At 45.4% G+C, this 22,621-nt stretch overlaps 1 protein-coding gene across 2 annotated transcripts; it reads left to right on the plus strand.

The window, feature by feature from the left end:
* Positions 1-2,673: 2,673 nt before the first annotated feature.
* On the plus strand, positions 2,674-20,804 carry LOC138834836 (zinc finger protein with KRAB and SCAN domains 1). Of its 2 annotated transcripts, XM_070033599.1 has the most exons (6): positions 2,674-2,790; positions 11,968-12,467; positions 12,955-13,108; positions 16,071-16,162; positions 16,419-16,545; positions 19,819-20,804. In XM_070033599.1, the coding sequence occupies exons 2-6, from the start codon at positions 12,048-12,050 to the stop codon at positions 20,709-20,711; spliced, it is 1,686 nt and encodes a 561-aa protein (XP_069889700.1). In that variant the 5' UTR covers positions 2,674-2,790; positions 11,968-12,047; the 3' UTR covers positions 20,712-20,804. The 2 variants fall into 2 exon arrangements, with proteins under 2 accessions (XP_069889700.1, XP_069889701.1); XM_070033600.1 differs by lacking the exons at positions 16,071-16,162; positions 16,419-16,545.
* Positions 20,805-22,621: the final 1,817 nt, after the last annotated feature.

Below are 22,621 nucleotides of genomic sequence, written 5' to 3' on the forward strand. Positions count from 1 at the left end.
TAGCGCTCTACCACTTGAGCCACAGTGCTACTTCCGGCTTTTTCTGCTTATGTTGTGCTGAGGAATCGAACCCAGGGTCTCATGCATGCAAGGCAAGCACTCTAATAATGAGCCACCTTCCTAGTCCCATTAGAATCCATCTTTAAGAAATAGAAATGCCAGGCTGAGAATGTGGCTTAGTGATTCAATTCATGCCTGTAATCCTAGCTACTCAGGAGGCCAAGATCTGAGGATCACAGTTCAAAGCCAGTCCGGGTAGGAAAGTCTGTGAGACTCATATCTCCAATAAACCACTAGAAAACCAGAAGTGGCACTGTGGCTCAAATGGTAGAGCACTAGCTTTTTTTTTTATTTTTATTTTTTGTGAACATACTGTACAGAGGGGTTACAATTACATGGGCAAGATAATGAGTACATTTCTTTTTTTTAATTTTTTTAATTTTTATTTATTTTTTGTCGGTCGTGGGGCTTGAACTCTGGGCCTGGGCATTGTCCCTAAGCTCTTCAGCTCAAGGCGAGCGCTCTACCACTTGAGCTACAGCGCCACTTCCGGTTTTCTGGTGGTTTATTGGAGATAGGAGTCTCACGGTCTTTCTTGCCTGGGCTGGCTTTGCACTGCGATCCTCAGATCTCAGCCTCCTGAGTAGCTAGGATTACAGGTGTGAGCCACCAGCGCCCGGCCATGAGTACATTTCTTATCAAGCATTGCAGCCTCCTCCTTTGTTTACCCTTAGAGCACTAGCTTTGAGCTGAAGAGCACAGGGACAGTGCCCAAGCCCAGAGTTCAACCCCACGACTGACTGACTAAATAAATAAATAAATAAATAAATAAATAATAAAAATAAAAAGTTAATGGAAAGCACCCAGGTACACACACGCACACATGTGCACATGCGCACGTGCACACACACACACACACACACACACACACACACACGTGCACACACACATAGAGCCCAGCCACTTACAAACTGTAGGGTTTCATAGGGGAGGACAACAAGTGGGCTACTGGAAGGGCCTAAAGGAGGGGGCTGACTGCCCAGGTGATGGAAAGGGGGAAGGGGGAAAGGGTTCTGCCCTAGGGGAGGGACTGCTGGGGAGGGTGGGGTATCTAAAGATGTATCTTGTGGTTGATTGGGGCACAGGATGTTATTTGTGGTTGGGCTAGGTGTTAGTCTGACTAAGTGACAGCCTAAGGGGGTGATGAGGTGAGGATTTGTGTGTATGTGCTTTGAGCTGATGCCAAGCAAAGTTCTGTGGCTAAGCAAACAATGGAGGACATCAGGAAGAGAAGTAGCTACAACACAGTCAACTTCCTGGGTTTTAAACAATGTGTATATAATATGTTATATATAGTTATATTTCTGTATATTATAATGTGAATATAATATATATTAAGCAATGTTACATATACACATATATGTATGAAAACATACAGGAAAAGGATGAATTAAAGCCATTGTGTTACAATGGAAAGATAACAGTGATTATTTTTCTCCATTTTGCAAATTTCCTTTAATGATACTGTAATTGCTTTACAGTTTTAGAAGGTTTTTTGTTCTTTTTTAAAAAATAAATTATCTCTCTAAACCTGAAGCTAATGAACCATTTCCATAATCTTAGCTATTCAGGAGTCTGAGATCTAAGGATCGCAGTTTGAAGCCAACCTGTGTAGGAAAGTCTGGTGAGGTTCTTTTCTCCAAAAACCTACAAGTGGAGCTGTGGCTGGAATGGTAGAGCACTAACTTCTAGCAGCAAAAACTAAGGGACAGCTCCAGGCCCTGAGTTCAAGCCCCAAGATGACACAAGCACGTATACACACACACACACACGTACACACGTTCTGTCTCCACATACTAGAAGTCATTCAGCCAAGACACACACACACACACACACACACACATTCTCTCTCCACATACTAGAAGTCATTCAGCCAAGATACTCCTCCACCAACCTCTTTTGCAATGTACAAATAGTCACAACCTTACTCAAGGTTGTAGCCTTATTCCTGCTTTACCCCTTAAGGTAAAAGTGATCATTGTTGTTGGTTGGGAAAGCACCTTGAAGGCAAAAGCATCTGTGATTATTCTGAAAACTCCTCTTGATCTTCCATAATAGCAATATTCCAGATGAGCAAGGCTCAAAATCTTATAAACAAGCCTGTTTGTGAAAGAATGTCCTTTGTTCAAGGGCCAGGTATTGGAAATACCACCCACTCAGTTGGCATAGCTCACTAGGTCAGCTTTGTGAAACCAGACACCCTGACTTCACTGTGATCTTCCTCTGTCTACACCCTGGCTACAGCTCCTTGGCCATAGACATACAATTACTAAAGATTATTATTGCTTGATAATAACTGTAATTATGACAAAGACTGCCCAAAACTAGGAGGGAAGAGAAATCTAATTGTCCTATGAATACGTTTGCATCAGGAAAAAAGCCTGAATACACACACACACACACACACACACACACACACACTCCTGTCTGTCCCCTCATTAACTGGGAACATACAAGCCTTACACAGATCATGACGCTGAAAACTTGACAGAAGGGGGTTCAGGAACCGAGATGCAAAGTCCTCCTGCGTTCCTAGAGAGAACCCGGAAGCACAGCGCGGGTCCCGGAAGACGGAGAGCTGACGTACTTCCGGCCTTTGTGACTCATTGTGTCTGTATCGAGGCGTCCGGAGGGCCTAGGTCCGTGTGTGGTGCCCGGTGCCCGGCCTGAGCCCCCGCACTCAGCTCCCCATTCTCGCCCGGCGCCCTCTGGCCGCTCTCGGGGCACACGGTGAGATTTGGGCCGGCCTCTGGGGAGGGCGGGCGGGCCGCAGGGTTGTGTGCGTGAGGGCGGGCCCCGCAGCTGCGGCCCGGGGGACCTCTGCGGGCGACCCCGGCCGAGTGCAAAGGGACCCCCGGCTCCCCTGCCGGCCCGGCCCGCCGCGAGGAGCGAGGTCGCCCAGGAAGACGCCCCGGATCCGGCGGGGAGGAGCGAGGGGGCCCGGGGTGCTCCGAGCCCCGTGGAGAAATCGGGGTGCGGGCCCCTTCCAGACCCAAAGCCCGCGATGTCGTCATCGGGCCCCAGGCAGGCCCGTGATGTCATCGTCGTCGTTTGACGTTTGTGAGAACGGGGTCGCCTGCGGACTGACCCCTGTCTCGATTTTTATTTTTTATCTATTTTTATCTTTTGCTGTCCCGTTGTCGCCATTTGCTTTTGATCCCGGTGAGGTTTGGGGGTTTTGTGTTTGTTTTTCTTTCTCGTGTTTTGTTTTATTTGTAAATGGGCTTACTTTTTTTTTTTCTGGATCCTTGAGGAACTTGAGATGGAAAATGCGTCTTGATTTTGGGATGCATACATTTTCCCTCCATTCCCCACTAAGCGGTGATTGAAAATAATTTTGAAGCTAGGTCATGGGTGGATTGAGATCCACTATAGGGATTATAGACACCCACTTTTCTTTTAGTTTCGTGAAAGGTTTTGAAAGCCATTTTTTCTCTCTTTTTTAATCTCTTTTAAATGAGCTGTCTGGGCAAGTACATGGATTTTTCTGTCCACTATGCTTGGAGTGGAGTGAGGAGTAAAGGGAATTTGTGAAACTTGCACTGGACCGTGAAACTTGCACTGGACCAATAGGAGACTTAGTGACCTTGAATAAGACATATTTACCAACTGTCAGTTTCATAATATACATAATATACATATTTTATATATATACATACGTATATCAGCTATTTAAAAAAAATCTCTCCCAATTTTGAAATGCTTGGATATGGTCAATGCAATTGGGAGGAAGAAAACAAATCTACAGTTTGGCCTAACACTCCCCCTTCCCTCCCTGCCCTTTCCTGCTATGCTTTCAGTACACAAAAAGACACTTGTCATTACAGAGAGTGGCTGTTCCATGGCCCAGGACCAAAGAAAGCATTTATTGTACCCGCTAGTGTTAGGCGCATTGGTGGTGTTCAATAAATACTTATTGAATTGTGGAGAATTCATTTTAACCACATCATGAAAGCCCTATTAACTGTATACATGCCCAAATGTAGAGAGATAGCTTTATAATTTATTACATAGTGAACCATAATGAAGATTTGCTGTGGGATGTTTCTCCGATATGAATTACAAGGCAGGATTCTTGTTTATTATTTCAGGCAGTTTTCACCCATCTTAAAATAGAAACTGGGAAGCCTCCCTCTTTAGGAGAGCTAAGTAGCTAAAGTTACCTTTGTTTGTGTGTGTGCCAGTCCAGAGGCTTGAAATCAGGGCCTGGGTACTCAGGCCTGAGCCTTTTGTTCAAGCACTCTACCACTTGAGTTCCACTTCTGGCTTTTTGGTGCTTAATTGGAGATAAGAGTCTCATGGGCTTTCCTGTCTGGGCTGTCACTGAACCTTCATCTTCAGATCTCAGCCTTCTGAGTAGCTAGGGTTAAGGCTAAAACTTTTAGTGTGTTTTATATTGCATCTAATTACAAGGAGTCTAATATGCTGAATCTTTCCATTCTGTGGTAATGTCAGTATTCTCTGGGTAACTAGGTGTGTGTGTGTGTGTGTGTGTGTGTGTGTGTGTGTGTGTGTGTGTGTGTGTGTGTGTGTGTGTGTGTGTGTGTGTGTGTGTGTGTGTGTGTGTGTGTGTGTGTGTGTCTGGGTAACTAGGTGTGTGTGTGTGTGTGTGTGTGTTTCTAAGGGTAGAACTCAGAGCCTTCCTTCCCTTTGCTAGATGGACTCCACCACTTGAGTCACATCTCCAGTACTTTTTGCTGTAGGGTGTTTGTTTTTGTGAGCCAGTACTCTTAACTCTGGGCCTCTCCTTCTCCTCCATAGCTATTGACTCAAAGCTGGTGCACTACCATCTCCAACTGTTTGCTGGTTAATTGAAGTTAAGTTTCCTGGATTTGTTTGTGGAGGCTGGCTTCCAACTTGGTCCCTCAGATCTCAGCCTCTGAGTAGCTAGCTAGGTGTGAGCCTACCAGCACCCAACTCTTCTGCTTTAATTATTTTTAGTAGAGTCTCAAATTTTTTGCCCCAACTTTCCTGCACTGCAGTTTCACTTTTCCTGCCCAGGCTGGTTTGAATCATGATTCTCAGATCTCAGGATTGCAGGCGTGAGCCACTGGCGCCTGGTTTGGCTGTCTTTCAAGGGTAGCTTTTTTTTTTGGGGTCGGTCATGGGGCTTGAACTCTGGGCTTGGGTGCTGTCCCTGCACTCTTCAGCTCAAGGCCAGTGCTTTACTGCTTGAGCCACAGCACCACTTCCAGTTTTCTAGTGGTTTATTGGAGATAAGAGTCTCAAGGAATTTCTTGCCCCAGCTGGCTTTGAACTGCAATCCTCAGATCTCAGCCTCCTGAGTAGCTAGTATTACAGGTGTGAGCCACCGGTGCCCGGCTTTTTTTTTTTTTTTTAAATATTTTGAAACATATCCCTGAGGCTGGGTATCAGTGGCTCATGCCTATAATCCTAGCTACTCTGGAGGCTCAGATCTGAGATTAGTGGTTCAAAACCAGCCCAGACTGGAAAGTCTGTAAGACTTTTTTTTGGGTCTGGTTGTGGGGCCTGAACTCTGGGCCTGGGCGCTGTCCCTCAGCTCTTCAGCTCAAGGCTAGCACTCTACCACGTGAGCCACAGCGCCACTTCTGGCTTTTTTCTTTTTGCTTATGTGGTGCTGAGGAATTGAACCCAGGGCCTCAGGCATGCAAGGCAAGCGCTCTACCACTGAGCCACCTTCCCAGCCCATCTGTAAGACTCTTTATCTCTAATTAAACACCAAAATGCTAGAAGTGGAACTGTGGCTCAAGTGGTAGAACACTAGAATTGAATGAAAAAGCTCAGGATAGCACGTAAGCCCTGAGTTCAAGCCCCAGGACTTGCACAAAAGAAAAGGAGAAAATATCTCTGTTAAAAAGTGGGAGTGTTGGGACAGTTTATTTATTTCAACTTCAGAACTATGCATTGTTTGAGAAAACAGTCTTTGAAATAAACTAAGCTTGCAACTCCAAGGCTTATTTTCCTTTGGTCCAAAAGTAGTTTATTTTTATCTTTGATTGCTTATCTAAAGTAGTTGGTATGTCAGAATGGTTTTCATCCCAGAAGGATCCCCAAGGTAGTTTTTACTCCACCCCTTCCTCACCCACTTTTGACTAATGAGGACACTGAATGCCAGAGAAATTAAATAACTAAGAGTGACTACTTGTGGGAGACTAGAATGCAGTTACTCCAGCCATGCTGTTTTCACTGTCACAGCATTTCTCCAGTTAAGCAGCCTCAACATTGGAAGGTACAGTTATATTTCTTTTTTTTTTTTTTCTTTTTCTTTTCTTTTCTTTTTTTGTCAGTTGTGGGACTTGAACTTTGGGCCTGGGTGCTATCCCTGAGCTCTTCAGCTTAAGGAGAGCACTCAACCTCTTGAGCCACAGAGCCACTTCCAATTTTCTGGTGGTTAATTGGAGATAAGAGACTCCTGGACTTTCCTGCCTAGGCTAGCTTTTAACTGCAATCCTCAGATCTCAGCCTCTTGAGTAGCTAGGATTACAGGCATGAGCCACTGGCACTTGGCTTTAGTTATATTTCTTAAGTTATTTAAAAAAGTTCAATTATTCTCCAGAGGCTACTAGACACCAGACACACTTTTTTTTTTTTTTTTGGCCAGTGCTTGGGCTTGAACTCAGGGCCTGAGCACTGTCCCTGAGCTCTTTTGCTCAAGGCTAGTGGTCTGCCACTTGAGCCATAGTTTTATTACTGGCTTTTTTGGGTGGTTAGTTGAAGATAAATGTCTCACAAACTTCTGTTCAGGCTGGTTTGGAACTGCAGCCTCAGATCTCCACTTCTTAAGTAGATAGGAAGACAGGCATTAGCCGCCAGTGCCTGGCTGCGAGACATTTTTAAATGCTTTGTATATATTAAAGTAATTCCACAACTTCATGGGGTAGATACCCATTGCCCAGGTGAGGAAAATGATGTATACAAAAAGTTATTTTCCCCAAGCCATCAATAGTAAGTGGTAGAAACTTCCAAGTAGCCTGTTGAATAAATTTGAGGGCGAAAGTGAATGCAGAATGAATGAACAAAATAACATTGTAAATGCAACCAATAATTTTTTAAAGTAATATTTGTCAGATATTGCTAAGTTTGTCTACAAAGTAGAAAGAAATGTATCATCACCTGAGCATCTAGTCCCAGCCTAGCAAATGCAAGGCCCTGAATTCAAACCCACTGATCACCAAAAGAGTGAAGAAGTAGAAAGATACATAATGTAGATAATAGTGTGGTTGAGAAGCAAGGGAAAAAAAAAGATCACACAGCAAACACCTGAAGAATCAGAGATGTTTAGTAGTGGAGATCAGATCAGTCAGGATAAAACCCAGCCCTTCTGCTATGGGTTGTGCCCCAGAGTAGAAGATCATGAGAGAAAATGAGCTGGCTCAGTTGGAGCAAAAAAGTGCCCATGCTCTGTCCCTTTGGTCTTCCTCCCCAGTGCCTTCTTGTGCTACTCCCAACAAAAGTAGAGATCTCCAGCTGCCACACCCTTCTGTTCTGTTATGCTATTTGAAGCTCCCACCTAGTTTTTGCTACAGACGGCCACATTCAGGTCTCCTGCTTTGTTGTGTCCCATAGAACAGTGGATGATAGATGAGTGATTATTTTTTGTAGTCATCTACATTGACCTTCATTTCAAAAAATGTATGCCCAGAAGCCCTTCTCCACCTTACATGCATAATGCTTAAAGAAGTTGCATAGAGAGTTCACAGTTAATTTCAAATTCTTGCCCTACCAGACACTTGCTTTGTGACCTTGAATACTATGTTAGTAAACCTGTTCTATCATAAAGTGAGATGATGGCTGAGTACTAGTGGCTTACACCTGTAATCCTAGCTACTCAGGAGGCTGAGATCTAAGGATCGTGGTTCAAAGCCAACCTAAGTAGAAAGTCTGTGACTTACCTCTATTAAACTACCCAAAATCCAGACATGAAGCTGTGGCTCAAGTGCTAGAGCTCTAGTCTTGAGCCAAAGATGCTCAGGGGCAGCACCTAGGCCCTGAGTTCAAGCCCCAGGACTGGTACCAAAAAAATACATAAATAAATAAAGTGAGATGATAATTGTAACTTGTGCCTAATATTGTGTGACCAAGTGAGTGTTCCTTGTTGCTTTTTTTTTTTCTTTTGAACTCTGGGCCTGGGCACTGTCCCTAAGCTCCTTTTGCTCAAGGCTACATTCTACCACTGGAGCTACAGCTCTACTTCTGGCTTTTTCTGTGATTAATTGGAGATAATTGTCTCATACTTTCCTGCCCAGGCTGGCATCAAACCGGGATCCTCATATCAGCCTCCTGAGTAGCTAGGATTACATGCATGAGCCACTGGTGCCCAGCTTGAGGTGTTCCATATTGCACAATGCATACACATATACACTTCACACTCAGCACTTAGTTAATTGGCTCTTAACCTGCAAGTTTTTGTTGTTGTTTTTGTTTTTTTTGGGTCCAGTTGTGAGGTCTGAACTCTGGGCCTGGGCGCTGTCCCTCAGCTCTTCAGCTCAAGGCTAGCACTCTACCACTTGAGCCACAGCACCACTTCCGGCTTTTTTCTTTTTGCTTATGTGGTGCTGAGGAATCAAACCCAGGGCCTCACACATGCAAGGCAAGCGCTCTACCACTGAGCCACCTTCCCAGCTCCAACCTGCAAGTTTTTGAGCAGCAAGCATTGATGGGCAAATGGCATCTTGGCTTAGAAGAATGAATAGGACTTAAAAAGGCAGAAAGGGCTGGGGAGAAAATCTCAGGATATGAGACCCCTGTATCTGAGGCTGGGCGGCAGCAGGAGGGTTCATGGAATGGGGTAGAGGACAAAATGCAACCTAAGAGGAAATGAGGATCACAGTTCAAAGTCAGCCAAGGGAAGGAAGGTCTGTAATATATTCTTACCTGCAATTAACCACCAAAAAAAAAAAAAAATTGAGCTGTGGTTCAGACAGTGTGAGCAAAGAATTCTCCCTGGTGCTTAAGACTGTGTTTAAGAAAAGAGGAGTCCATGGGGCTGGGAAGGTGGCTCAGCGGTAGAGTGCTTGCCTTGCATGCCTGAGGCCCTGGGTTCGATTCCTTAGCACCACATAAGCAAAAAGAAAAAAGCCAGGAGTGGCGCTGTGGCTCCAGTGGTAGAGCGCTAGCCTTGAGCTGAAGAGCTGAGGGACAGCGCCCAGGCCCAGAGTTCAGGCCCCACAACCGGACCCCCCCCCCCCAAAAAAAAAAAAAAGAAAAGAAAAAAAGAAAAGAGGAGTCCAAAGGTGAAGTGTTGGGCAGAAAACAGTTAAGGTACTAGTAGGATATCTATTTGTTTTTGTGCTGATACTGGGGTTTGAACTCAGGACCTTGTGCTGTCACTTGGCTTTTTCTTTTCTTTTTTTTTTGCCAGTCATGGTGCCTGAACTCTGGGTCTGGGTGCTGTCCCTCAGCTCTTCAGCTCAAGGCTAGCGCTCTACCACTGGAGCCACAGCGCCACTTCCAGCTTTTTCTGTTTATGTGGTGCTGAGGAATCGAACCCAGGGTCTCATGCTTGCAAGGCATGCACTCTACTGCTGAGCCACCTTCCCAGCCTTCACTTGGCTTTTTCATTCAAGGCTGATGGCTCTGCCACTTGAGCCACATCTCTCCAGCTTTTTCCTGGTTAGTGGGAGATAAAGAGTCTCATTAACTTTTCTGTCCTGGCTAGCTTGGAACTGACCCTCAGATTTCAGCCTCTTTAGTAATTAATTATGACTACAGGTGTGAGCCACCAGCACCTACCGTAGTAAAATACCTCCAGTATCTACTCATTGCCTATCATGCTTATTATCACAGTAAGGGGGGGGGGCGGGGTTGTGGAGCAGGTATCTTTAATCAAGAGAGATTTATGCAGCTGGAAAATCGAATACAAATTTGCTGGCTACAGTTGATATGGTTGAAGACTGCTCACAGAAAAGGAGTTAAGGACTAGATTATAGTGGAAATCTGGAGGGTCACCACCACCAAGAAAAATGATGACGGTAAATAAGAAGAGTAGAGTGTATTGTGAAGGTGGAAACTCTTGGACTTCGGAATTAGTAAATAACAGGGACTCACTGGCACTAATTAAGGAGCAGGAAACAACTGGAAGCATACTTTAGCAATACTAAGCAGCCTCGGTATGTTGTGTGTGTTCAGACAGGCAGAAATCAGGCCTGAACTGAAGCCACAGAATGCAAATCTGAACAAGGGAAGACCAAACATCCATACCTGTTAGAGCAACTGTACAAAGTATTCTGTTCTAACCAATATTTTGCATAATAAAAGAACTTGAAGTTGTGCTACTTTAAAGATAATGTTTTATTAAATGTACATGATTTCCATTTGAACTGTTCAATTAGTGAGAGCTACGTGTATAAGCGGTTTGCTCCTTTAAAACTCTGAACTGTAAGTGTTGACCAGTGGTAGAGTGGCGAGCACACTCACGGCCTCTGCAGGCTCCCAGCACAGCAAAAGCATGAATACAGCTCTTGTTTAAAGTAACTTTGGTATAGCAGTTGAAGGATCTGTTTCTAAAACTTCAAATTGATGCTGAGTTTTGAGGCTGAAAAGATGAAAAAGATACTTCCAGAAATCTATGGCTTCTGATGCTTGTATCACATTGTCAGCTTGGCTGAGTAACTCATGATCTATCCATGGTAATTGTTGTTGTTCAATTGTAGCACTCAAACTCAGGGCCTGGGCACTGTCCCTGAGCTTTTTGGCTCAAGGCAAGTGCTTTGTTACTTTGAGCCACTTCCAGTTTTCTGGTAGTTGATTGGAAATAATAGTCTGACTTTCCTGCCTGGGCTGACTTTCAACCATGATCCTCAGATCTCAGGCTCCTTTTTTTTGTCAGTCGTGGAGCCTGAACTCTGGGTCTGGGCGCTGTCCCTCAGCTCTTCAGCTAACTCTACCACTTGAGCCACAGCGCCACTTTGGGTTTTTTCTGCTTCTGTAGTACTACTGAGGAATTGAACCCAGGGCTTCATGCATGCAAGGCAAGCACTCTACCACGGAGCCACCTTCTCAGCCCTTGGATTTTTTTTTAACAGCTATAGAAATTAGTTGCAAGTTTTGTTTTTGTTTTTGTTTTTTGCTTGTTTTGCTTTGTTGGTTTTTATGGGGTTTTGTGTGTGTGTTTTGTGTTTTTTTGTTGGTGTTGTTTTGGTTTTTTGTTGCTGGTCCTGGGGCTTGAATTCAGGGCCTAGACCCTGTCCTTGAGCTGTTTTTGCTCAAGGCTGGTGGTTCTACCTACTTGAACCACAACTCTGCTGCCAGCTTTTTGGTAGTTAATTGGAGTTAAGAGTGTAATGGAGCTGGCCTGGTGGCTCATGCCTATAATCCTATTTCTCAGGAGGCCGAGATTTGAGGATCATCTTTTCATCTTTTTTTTTTTTTTTTTGGTCCCATCGTGGGGCCTGAACTCTGGGCCTGGGTGCTGTCCCTCAGCTCTTCAGCTCAAGACTAGCGCTCTACCACTTGAGCCACAGTGCCACTTCCGGCTTTTTTCTTTTTGCTTATGTGGTGCTGAGGAATCGAACCCAGGGCCTCTTGCATGCAAGGCAAGCGCTCTACCACTGAGCCACCTTCCCAGCCCTAGAGGATCATCTTTCAAAGCCAGCCCTGGCTGTGAGATTTAGCTCCAATAAACCACCAGAAAACTGGATGTGGCACTGTGGCTCAAGTGGTAGAACACTAGCCTTGAGCTGAAAAGCCCGGGGACAACGCCTATGCCCAGAGTTCAAGACCTAGGACCCCCCCAAAAAAAACACAGTGTGATGGACTTTTCTGCTTGGGCAGGCTTCAAATCCTGATCCTCAGATCTCAGCCTCCTGAGTGGCTAGGATTACAAGTTTGAGCCATGGGCTCTAGGCCTTCCTAGTACTTGGTTGAAGCATTAGCAGCATGAGTTACTCCTTATAAAGGTCTTCATGATTTCTTTCCACACTGCAGGAATAGTACAGAAACAGAGGACACAAAGGCCGGCCCGGGCCCTGTTTGGATCACTTGTCCCGGTTGCCTGAGCCTGAGCAATGACCGCTGAGTCGAGGGAGGCCTCGGGTCTGTCCCCCCAGGCTGCACAGGAGAAAGATGGGATCGTCATCGTGAAGGTGGAAGAGGATGATGAGGATGAGCAGGCATGGGGGCAGGAGGGCCTGCAGGACGCACCTCCTCCTGACCCAGAGGTGTTCCGGCAGCGTTTCCGACGCTTCTGTTACCAGAACACTTTTGGCCCCAGAGAGGCGCTAAGTCGACTGAAGGAACTTTGCCATCAGTGGCTACGACCAGAAATAAACACCAAGGAGCAGATACTGGAGCTGCTGGTATTGGAGCAGTTCCTTTCCATCCTGCCCAAGGAGCTCCAGGTGTGGCTGCAGGAGTACCGGCCCGACAGCGGAGAGGAAGCTGTGACCCTCCTGGAAGATTTGGAGCTTGATCTGTCTGGGCAGCAGGTAGGATGGCTCAAAGCTTGTCTGTGAGAAGGGTGTGGGATTTGGAGCAAGGAGAAAGTCACTAACATAGAGCTATTATTAGGTCACTTTGTGCTGGGCATTCTGTTACTTGGGGATCCTCAGAGGTAGACCCTGTGCTTGATGTTTGCAAGCCCACACATTAAACCCCTATACCCTTCACAAAAATGTGTCTGGCTTCTCCCTGCTTTTCTTTACTATTTTAATTCTTAGTTTAAAAATGATTTACCAGGCATGGGGAGGTAGCACACACCTGTAAGCCCAGTACTCAGGAAGCTGAGGCCAGAGGATAGTGAGTTTAAAGGTAGCATAGACTATATAGCAAAACTCTGTTTCAAAAAACAAGAGTGCTTGCCAAAAGGCCCTGAGTTTAAACTCTTAATTCACCTCTCTTCCACCTGTCCCCCTATTTAAAAAACAAAAAAACATAAAACCAGTGATTTATCCATCAACCTTTGATTTTCCTCAGGTCCCAGGTCAAGTTCATGGGCCTGAGATGCTTGCCCGGGGGATGGTGCCTCTGGATCCTGTTCAGGAGTCCTCAAGTTTTGACCTTCACCCTGAGGCCACCCAGTCTCATTTCAAGCATTCATCTCGGAAACCTCGCCTCTTGCAGTCCCGAGGTAAGAAGCAGGGACTCGTGGGGAAAAAAGTCAAGGTTGGGAGTACCTGTGAGAAAGAGGACTGCGTGTTCTTGTTCTCCATAATTGTTATCATTACCAAATATTAGGAAAACTGCACTCCCAGAGCATCTCTTGAGAGCTGAATGCTATAAGTAAGGCAGTAAGTGCTCTATGTACAACAAGATGAGCTCATTGGCCTCCACATCATCTGTTAGCTGGCCAGGTAGCTCTTAATCTCCTGATAGAAGAGGGTGGGAATAAATGATAGATTATTTCCAGCCTGGTGAGTTTGTTGTTGTTTTTTGTTGTTGTTGATTTTAAGACAAAGTCTCACTATTTAACTTAGGTTGATCCTGAATTTGTAATCATCTTGCCTCAGCCTCTTGAGTGCTGGGATTATAGGTATACAACATATCCAACTTCCATCCTTGGGTATTAGAACACTTTAATAAGTGTTAAATCATTTTTAAAAGGTTTGTGAATTTTTTTTTTTTTTTTTTGGAGGGGGTCCGGTCATGGGGCCTGAACTCTGGGCCTGGGTGCTGTCCCTCAGCTCTTTAGCTCAAGGCTAGTGCTCTACCACTTGAGCCACAGCACCACTTCCGGCTTTTTTTTCTTTTTGCTTATGTGGTGCTGGGGAATCGAACCCAGGGCCTCATGCATGCAAGGCAAGCGCTCTACCACTGAGCCACCTTCCCAGCCCCAGGTTTGTGAATCTTTTTAAGAATCCACTTTATTTAAATACTATAAGAATTTTGTATAACAAGAAAGATAAAAAAAATTTTTTTGTATTACATTACTCTTTTCTAGGCTATTTTCAAATTTTTCCAACAGTGGTAATAAAATTTTAAAAATATTGGTTGAAGAAAATAACAGCTCAGAGTCATATGAATAAATACCTATTTTACTTGTATTTTTTCCAAGTTCAAAGTCAGACTAACTGCACAGAATGTCAGTACAAACAAGGACTAAAAGAAAATGAGAAAGAGTGCCAGACACCAGTGGCTCATGCCTATAATCCTAACAACTCAGGAGGCTGAGATCTGAGGATCATGATTCAGAGCCAGCCCAGGCAGAAAAGTCCATGAGAATTCTAATCTCCAGTTAACCACCAAAAAGCTGAACGTGGGGTTATGGTTCAGTTGGTAGAGTGCTATCCTTAAGGGAAAAAAAAAAAAATCTCAGGGATAGTGTCTAGGCCCTGAGTTCAAGTTAGCACAAAGGAAAAAAAAATGAGAGTGTTCAAGAAGAGTTGCAAGAAGAGTTGCTCATAGCCTGGTCCTTTATCAGAGTGTATGTCTGTGATGATGGTGGAGCTTCCTGGAAAGCCTTCCAGGGTGTATGTGAAACATCACAGAGCATCACATTAGAGAGGAAACTAGAGAAAGTATTCATATATCAGGTTGCCAGGGAAACAGTTGTAGAGACCTTGTGCAGAGAGAGTGGTTGTTATTGTTTGTGAGTGAATAGACACATACATACTTATTCTCAATTTTCTCTCTCTTTTGGGGGTGAAGGGGGGAGTACTGGGGCTTGACCTCAGGGTCTCATGCTTGTGAGAGAGATTCTACCACGTGAGCTTCATCTCCAGGCCTGCGTTCTGCTGGTTATTTTGGACATAGAGTCTAGCAGCTAGTATTTTCTGTTCAATCTGGCCTTGAACAGATCTTCCAGATCTCAGTCTCCTGAGTAGCTAGGATTACAGGTGTACGTCAACAGTACCCAGCTTCAGATTCCTCTTTATCCTATTCATCTTTGTGTTTTCTAACTCTCAGAAGGTTCTTGGATCTTTCTGTACAGTTGACTTTATCATTCTTATTATTGCTCAGTTGGAAGTAGTCACAAGGCTTAATAATTCAGTTTCAAATTCATTTCTCTTAACACTTTTGTACTCATTACCATCATTTATCTACCAATAGCATTTCCACATCTAATACTCGGCTAGGCGAGAGAAAGAGGCTTAAGTTACAGAGTTTAATTTTTTGTATGTTTTTATCTGTACATGGCACGTTGTTGTTGTGATCATGTGATGTACTACAGAAATCTTTCATCATACCTTTAAACATCTATACAGACCACCATTTAAACCATTTATATATCTTACAAATCTTATTGTGGCCAAATATGCAAGAAAATGAAAGGACATAATTAGCAAGAGATCAGACACCTCCTCCTCCTCAGTCTTTCTAAGCTATACCCCATTTTTCATGGTGTGGGCATGTGTGCTGTTCTGTGGTCTAGACTTGAAGCTGAATGTTCCCATTCTGTAGCTGAGAATAGGAGCCTGGCTTCTAGACCTGACTCTTGCCATTACAGACTGGATGACAGGAGACAAATCATTTGCCATTTGGGGACCTTGCTTTTCTCCTCTTTAAAGAGCTAGAGTCTTTGGCTTTTATGTCTTGTGTGGGGAGCAGAAAGTGTTTCTCTTTTCCATGTTAAACTAAAATCTACTTACTATAACTCAGAAAGCAAGAAGTTAGACCAGGTAGTTTGTTTGTTTTGTATCAGTATTGGGACTTGAACTCAGAGCCTTGGTGCTCTCCCTTAAATTCTTTGCTCAAGGCTGGTGCTCTACCATTTGAGCCACAGCTCCACTTCTGGCTTTTTTCTAGTTAATTGTAAATAAAATTTTCACAGATTTCTCTATCCAGGCTGGCTTCAAATTTTAATTTTCACACCTCAGCCTCCTGCATGGCTAGAATTAATAGCTGTCAGCTACGAATGCCTGGCAGACGAAGAGGTTTTCAGGATTGTTTTGTTTTGTGGATTCTATGAATCCCATTTAAGAGTAGAAGTCTTGGGGAAGACTAAGTCCTGCTTCTCCTTGCTCTCCGGTGCTCTCTCTGGATAAACATCCAGTAACGCCGGGCATATGATGGAATGGGAGTGGCCGGGCCCTCCTGTAAGGGAGGCTCAGGGCAGAGCTGATTGACTTAACAGCTCCTTTCTCCTCCCTCAGCTCTCCCTGCCACCCATGTTCCTGCCCCTCACCCCCAAGGGAGTCCCAGAGACCAGGCGGTGGCATCTGCACTATTGACAGCAGATTCCCAGGTGAGCCATGGGCCCCTCTGCCTCCTAAGTCCCCAGGCTCCTTCCTGGAGTGCCCCCTGCAGCCTCCACCAGCCCCACCCACCCCCTTGGATGGTGTCCTTCCACCACAAACCCCCTCAGCCACCAGGCTCTGGTCACAATTTCTTGCCCAGTGTCCTGTAGCCCAGCATCAGCTTTGTTCGTGATTTCAAGTTGGGGCAGTGGGGCATCCCTAAGCTTGAGGAGAACTGAGTGTGGGGATCTCCTGTGTTTTCAGGCAATGGTGAAGATCGAGGACATGGCTGTGTCCCTCATCCTGGAGGAATGGGGCTGTCAGAAGCTGGCTCGGAGGACTCTCAGTAGGGACAGCAGGCAGGAGAACTGTGGGAAGGTGTTTTCCCAGGGTAAGACAACACAGGGTTCTTGTCTGATGAGAGTGCTTTGCCTCTGCTAGTTGTGTGATGGACACAGTGGTGAGGGTTTAAAGACTACTGACTCCCTCTGTCTGGAATTCCAGAATCATGGTACCAGGCCTCCCAGATTCTTTCTGAAATCAGAAATAAGCTTTATGCTTTGAGTCTTGCCCCTGCTCCCTGCCCCTGGATACCTCTGTACCCATGTCAGGAGAGCTGCTTTCCTGTTGAAGATGGCCAGGTGACCTGATTATCTATCACATGCCATCCTGCTGTCCCTGAACCTGTTAGGCATCTTTCCACAGGGGCATCTTCTCTTCTTCCATCCTGGATGAGCGCTGCTACAGCTCTCTGATATTCTATAGACTTGTACTTGAGCTTCACATCGGGTCAGTTCCCAGTTTCCACACTTAATAGTGATCTTTCCTGAAGTGCTCTGGGTCCTGAGAGGTGAGAATGAAGAAGCTCAAGAGGCTTCAGTGGCCTACCCAGCTGATACCACCACCTGAACCTTTGCTAGGTCTTAGCCCCTAGGAGACAGTATCACCACCACATCCTTACACATGTTCAGTGACAGCAGTACTTCTGCTCAGGAGGATGGGGGAGGGAAGATAACAGGGTGATGCGAAGAAATGACATTACTAAAGGAACTCAGATTTTGTTTGGAATCCTAGATATAAATGTGTCTGTAATCTCTTTAAGTATTTAGCTCTTTAAGTATTTAGGTGGAAGTTAAGGCAAAGAATGCATCTGTGTTTATAAGCTATTACTAACTCTCATAACTTAAAAGGGAATAAAAAGAGAGAAAGAAGACTCTTAAAACTGGCCCGATAGAGAAGGACTGTGAATTAGAATTGAGAAGTAGACCAGGTCCCCCCTCCTTGCAACTGTTGAGCCTTTGGTGATGTCGTCATGAAAGTTGGGGTTCAATATTCCTCGGCAACTCCAATCCTGATACTCAGGGGCCTGGCAGGATCACGTGCAACCTCTTGCAGAGCTCTCTTAAGGCCAGGTAGCTTTGTTTTTGTTTTTTCTAGACAAGTAGAACAGAAATGAAACAGTGTTTTGGTCTTCCCATAAGAGCACAGGTGGTGTGCATCATGCATAGCAGTATACTGTCAGCACCGAAAACCATACATAGCAGTATACTGTCAGCACCGAAAATCATACATAGCAGTACACCGTCAGCACCGAAAATCATACATAGCAGTACACCGTCAACACCTAAAATGAGGGCTCAGTGGTATGTTTGGAAAATCACATTTTTGGGCTGGGAATGTGGCTTAGTGGTAGAGTGCTTGCCTAGCATGCACTGGGTTCGATTCCTCAGTACCACATAACAGAAAAGGCTGGAAGTGGTGCTGTGGCTCAAGTGGTAGAGCACTATCCTTGAGCACCAATCCCTGAGTTCAAGCCCCAGGACTGGGGGGGAAGGGGGGACGGGAATCATGTTTTCATTTCTCTCCATGGATCACTTCTGAAAGTGTTTTCACATCCTTTTCTCTCTGCTATTCTCCACGCTCATAGTGAAGGCTTTAGTTACATCCCTAATGAATGCCTTTAGTTATATTACCAGCTCTTTGACCCTGTGTCTGTCACTCAAGTCTAGGTCTCTGCGGCTGTTCCGACCTGCCTTTTGTTTTTTTTTGGAGTCGGGAGGAAGAGTTGTACTGGGCTTTGAACCAGGCTTGTATTGTGCCACTTAAGCCACACTTCCAGTCCAGCCCTGTTTACTTTGTTTTTGTTTTTTGTCGGTCGTGGGGCTTGAACTCTGGGCCTGGGCCTGAAGAGCTGAGGGACAGTTCTCAGCTCTTCAGCTCAAGGCTAGCACTCTACCACTTGAGCCACAGCACCACTTATGATTTTCTGGTGGTTTATTGGAGATAAGAGTCTCATGGACTTTCCTGCCTGGGCTGGCTTTGAACTGTGATCCTCAGATCTCAGCCTCCTAAGTAGCTAGGATTACAGGCATGAGCCACTGGTACTGACCTGTTTACTTTTTTTAAACTTAACAACCATTTAGTGTATATGAAATAAGACTCTTTGAATATATGTTAGTTATCTATTGACCATATAATAGGTTTGTGATACTACATGTCCCTTCATTCTGTTTTGTTTTGTTTTGTTTTTTTGGTGCCAGTCCTAGGCCTGGGTGCTGTACCTGAGATTTTTTGCCACAGCTCCGATTTCAGCTTTTTTGACCATTAAAGAGTGTTGGGCTGGGAAGGTAGCTCAGTTACCACTTGCCTTGCATGCATAAGGCCCTGGGTTCGATTCCTCAGCACCACATAAACAGAAAAGGCTGGAAGTGGCACTGTGGCTCAAATGGTATAGTGCTTGCCTTGAGCTAAAAAACTGAGGGACAGCATCTAGGCCTAGAGTTCAAGCCCCACAACTAACCAAAAAAGAAAAAGTGTCATGGGCTTTCCTGCCTGGGTTGGCTTTAAACCATGATCCTCAAATCTCAGCCTTCTGAGTAGCTATGATAGGTATGAGCCCCTAGCACCTGGCAGTCCCTTCTTAACTGATTCTCTGCTCTTTCCCTACCATGCCTGATAATTCACATCCTTCCCACATACCTTCTGCTGTTATTTCTCCTTCCTGCTACTCTGTTGACCAGCCTTCCCATTTTCTAACTCCATCCCAGATCCACTCATCATTGGCCCAATTTTTTCCCTTGGGTTTTTTTTGTCTTTGATGAGTACTATGAAGTCATTTTGCAGTCATATAGAAGCTTCTTGGAAAATAAAGTCACTCGGTTAATGTACGTACACAAAGGGCAGTCTTTTTGTTTTTGTTTTTGTTTTTTATTTTTTTGTAGGTCATAGGGCTTGAACTCAGAACCTGGGTTCTTGAGCTTTTTTGCTCAAAGCTAGTGCTCTGCCACTTTTTTGTTGGTGGTGGTGGTAGTCATGGGGCTTAAACTTGGCCTGGGTGCTGTCCCTCAGCTCTTCAGCTCAAGGCTAGCACTCTATCACTTTAGCCACAGCACCACTTCTGGTTTTCTGAGTGGTTTATTAGAAGAGTCTCACGGCCTTTCCTGCCTGGGCTGGCTTTGACCTACAATCCTTAGATATCGGCCTCCTGATAGTAGCTAGGATTACAGGTGTGAACCATGGGTGTGCTCTGCCACTCTGAGCCACAGCTCCACTTCCAGTTTTCTGGTGGTTCATTGGAGATAGGAGTCTCTCAGCGTTTCCTGCCTAGCAGGATGTCAGCCTCCTAGGCAAAGATTTTTGTTGTTTTACTGTTTATTGTTCTCAGGCTGTGAAAACAGGACTGACAATGAGGAGTCAACATACAAGAGTGAAGTCACAGAAAACTCCATGGTACAGGGGGACACCGTAGGAAGACCCCAGAAAGAGTTCGGAGAGAAACGTGAACATCAGGGCAGAGTTGTCGAAAGGCAGCAGAGAAACCCCGAGGACAAAACGGGCAAAGAGAAGAGAGAAAGCGGGCTGGCTACAGCCAAGGAGAAGAAGGCCAGCATGGGAGAAAGGGGCCCCCGGGAGAAGGGCAAAGCGCTGGGAAGAAGTTTCAGCCTGAGTTCCAACTTTCAGACCCCCGAAGATGTCCCGCCAGGGGCAAAGGCCCACAGGTGTGATGAGTGCGGGAAATGCTTCACCCGAAGCTCCAGCCTTATCCGCCACAAAATCATCCACACAGGAGAAAAGCCCTACGAGTGTGGCGAGTGCGGGAAAGCCTTCAGTCTCAACTCGAACCTTGTCCTGCATCAGCGCATCCACACAGGAGAGAAGCCCCATGAATGTCACGAGTGTGGCAAGGCCTTCAGTCACAGCTCCAACCTCATCCTGCACCAGCGCATCCACTCGGGGGAAAAGCCCTACGAGTGCAATGAGTGCGGGAAGGCCTTCAGCCAGAGCTCGGACCTCACGAAGCACCAGCGCATCCACACGGGCGAGAAACCCTACGAGTGCAGTGAATGCGGCAAAGCCTTCAACCGAAACTCCTACCTGATTTTGCATCGGCGAATTCACACCCGAGAAAAGCCCTACAAATGTACCAAGTGTGGTAAGGCCTTCACCCGCAGCTCCACCCTCACCCTGCATCATAGGATCCACGCACGGGAGCGTGCCTCCGAGTACAGTCCTGCCTCCCTGGATGCATTCGGAGCGTTCCTCAAAAGTTGCGTGTAAGACAAGAATCTGTCATCAAGCCATTTTCCCCCTTTCATGTCTAAAATTATGTCAGAGGTGTGTGCCCATGGAAGAGAAAACAAAAAAACAAAACAGCTTAGACAGATTGTTGTTGTTGTTGTTGTTGTTTCAAAGTCGCACGGAAGGATCCTTTGAGTGAAGATCAGAAGTGTCTACTTTGCGTGTGTAGGCAGCAGCCACACCCTGGCAAGGAAAAGCTGGTTGTAAAGATACTCCAGTGTGTCCATGGGGCTATTTCCACACAAGATAAGCACACACAGTAAAACGTCAAGTTTTCCAGCACCAAGGATACTTTTGAAGGGCCCCGGCAGCAATCACAACATACAATTGACAGATCAGAATTGGCCCTGCCCATGGAACACTGAGGTCAAGGAGCCATTTGCTGCAAATGCCCTGTGTCTTCTTCAAAAAGAGAGGGACAAGCAAAACAAAAACTACATTGGGCCATGCTGCTCAGGCTAGTTACATTATCTGATCGCCGGTAGCCTGCCAAAGCTGTAGAAATCTAGGACTGTGCCGATGAGTATCAAACCAAAGATTTCTGTCTCTTCTGGGAAGAGAGAGATGGGCGCCAATCTACAGTTCCAAAGGACTGCCGCATGTAGTTGGTTCTATCTGCTTGGACCTCAGTTCTGCCCACACAGCAGCGGTGACTCAACACGCTTCCTCATGTCCAGAATGCATTTCTCCACAAGTGAGCACTTGATTGTACACTGGCTCTTAATCCTTCATTGGAAGTTTTTATCATTACCCCTTCCCTTCCCCCCACTCCCCAAAATATTTTGGTTGTCAAGGAAACAGCCCAGCACTGGACTTAGTGCTGAACACAAGGCACTCCTTATGACTCGACTTCCAGCAAGACTTCCGCACTTAAGATAAAGCCCCGTGAATCCTGAGTACCTGAAATACAGTGGCTGATCCAGCTTTTAGAGGCTCTTTGGAACCCAGAAGCATGTTATTTTTGTCCTAACTGTATGCAAAAGATGTGGTTGGCTGCCTGTATGGACTTTTCCTAAACATGAATCAGTGAGTTGATACCACAGGATGTCAGAAATGTTGACATCATAAGAGTAATATGAACACTGACTAAGGTCATTTTTTGGCATCTCCATGGCAAAGATCTTAACCAGAATTCTCTTCATTTAGCTGCTAAAAAATGCGATGAATTGGGCACTTTTTTCAGAGTTGCTTAAAACTTATTTCAGAAGATGTGATTTTTTTTTTAATGCTTTTCAGAAAAATGAAAACTAGGGAAGAAGCATTTTCCCATGCTGCACCAGAAACTTTACAAAGGCATTGGCCATCAATAACTGGAACCTCATTGCTTTATTTAGCAAGTTCCCCAGCAGATTGAGACATGACTGGTTGTGTCAGGTGACAGTGCACAGGGCCAGATAGCACTCTAAGACTGAGGTAAGTTTAGGGAACTTGAGTCTTTCCCATCCTCTCTACAGGAGGATGCAGGGTGCCCCCTACAAGATGTCAGGGACCATCACTCACACAGGAAACTGTGTCATAGGCCTTGCAGGTAGGTGTCAAGGGCTCAGCGATAGAGAAGGCTCTGTTCCTAATAGCTTTGAGGTGGTTGTCATGTCACAGCCCTGCAGATACCTAGAAACACACCTGGAGACTATTGGCACAAACACCTCCCTCCACCCCCACGTACAGTATGAGATTTCCCTCCATTCTTCAGTCCTTTGCTCACCAACAGCAGAAGTTCACAGGACAACATGGGGGCCCATGTGGCATCAGACTAAACCACAATTCTACACAGCCATCATATTTAGCCTCTCTTTGGCTTTCATACTTGGACTAACCACAGCTACTTTATAGCTTCTGTGTAGTTTCTTCATTGTTGCCTGGGGGAACTTCATCGTGAGTCAGTGCCT

This window comes from Dipodomys merriami, unplaced genomic scaffold (genome assembly GCF_024711535.1).
Source record: "Dipodomys merriami isolate MVZ:Mamm:240054 unplaced genomic scaffold, mDipMer1.0.p SCAF_22, whole genome shotgun sequence".
NCBI classification, from domain to species: Eukaryota; Metazoa; Chordata; class Mammalia; order Rodentia; family Heteromyidae; genus Dipodomys; species Dipodomys merriami.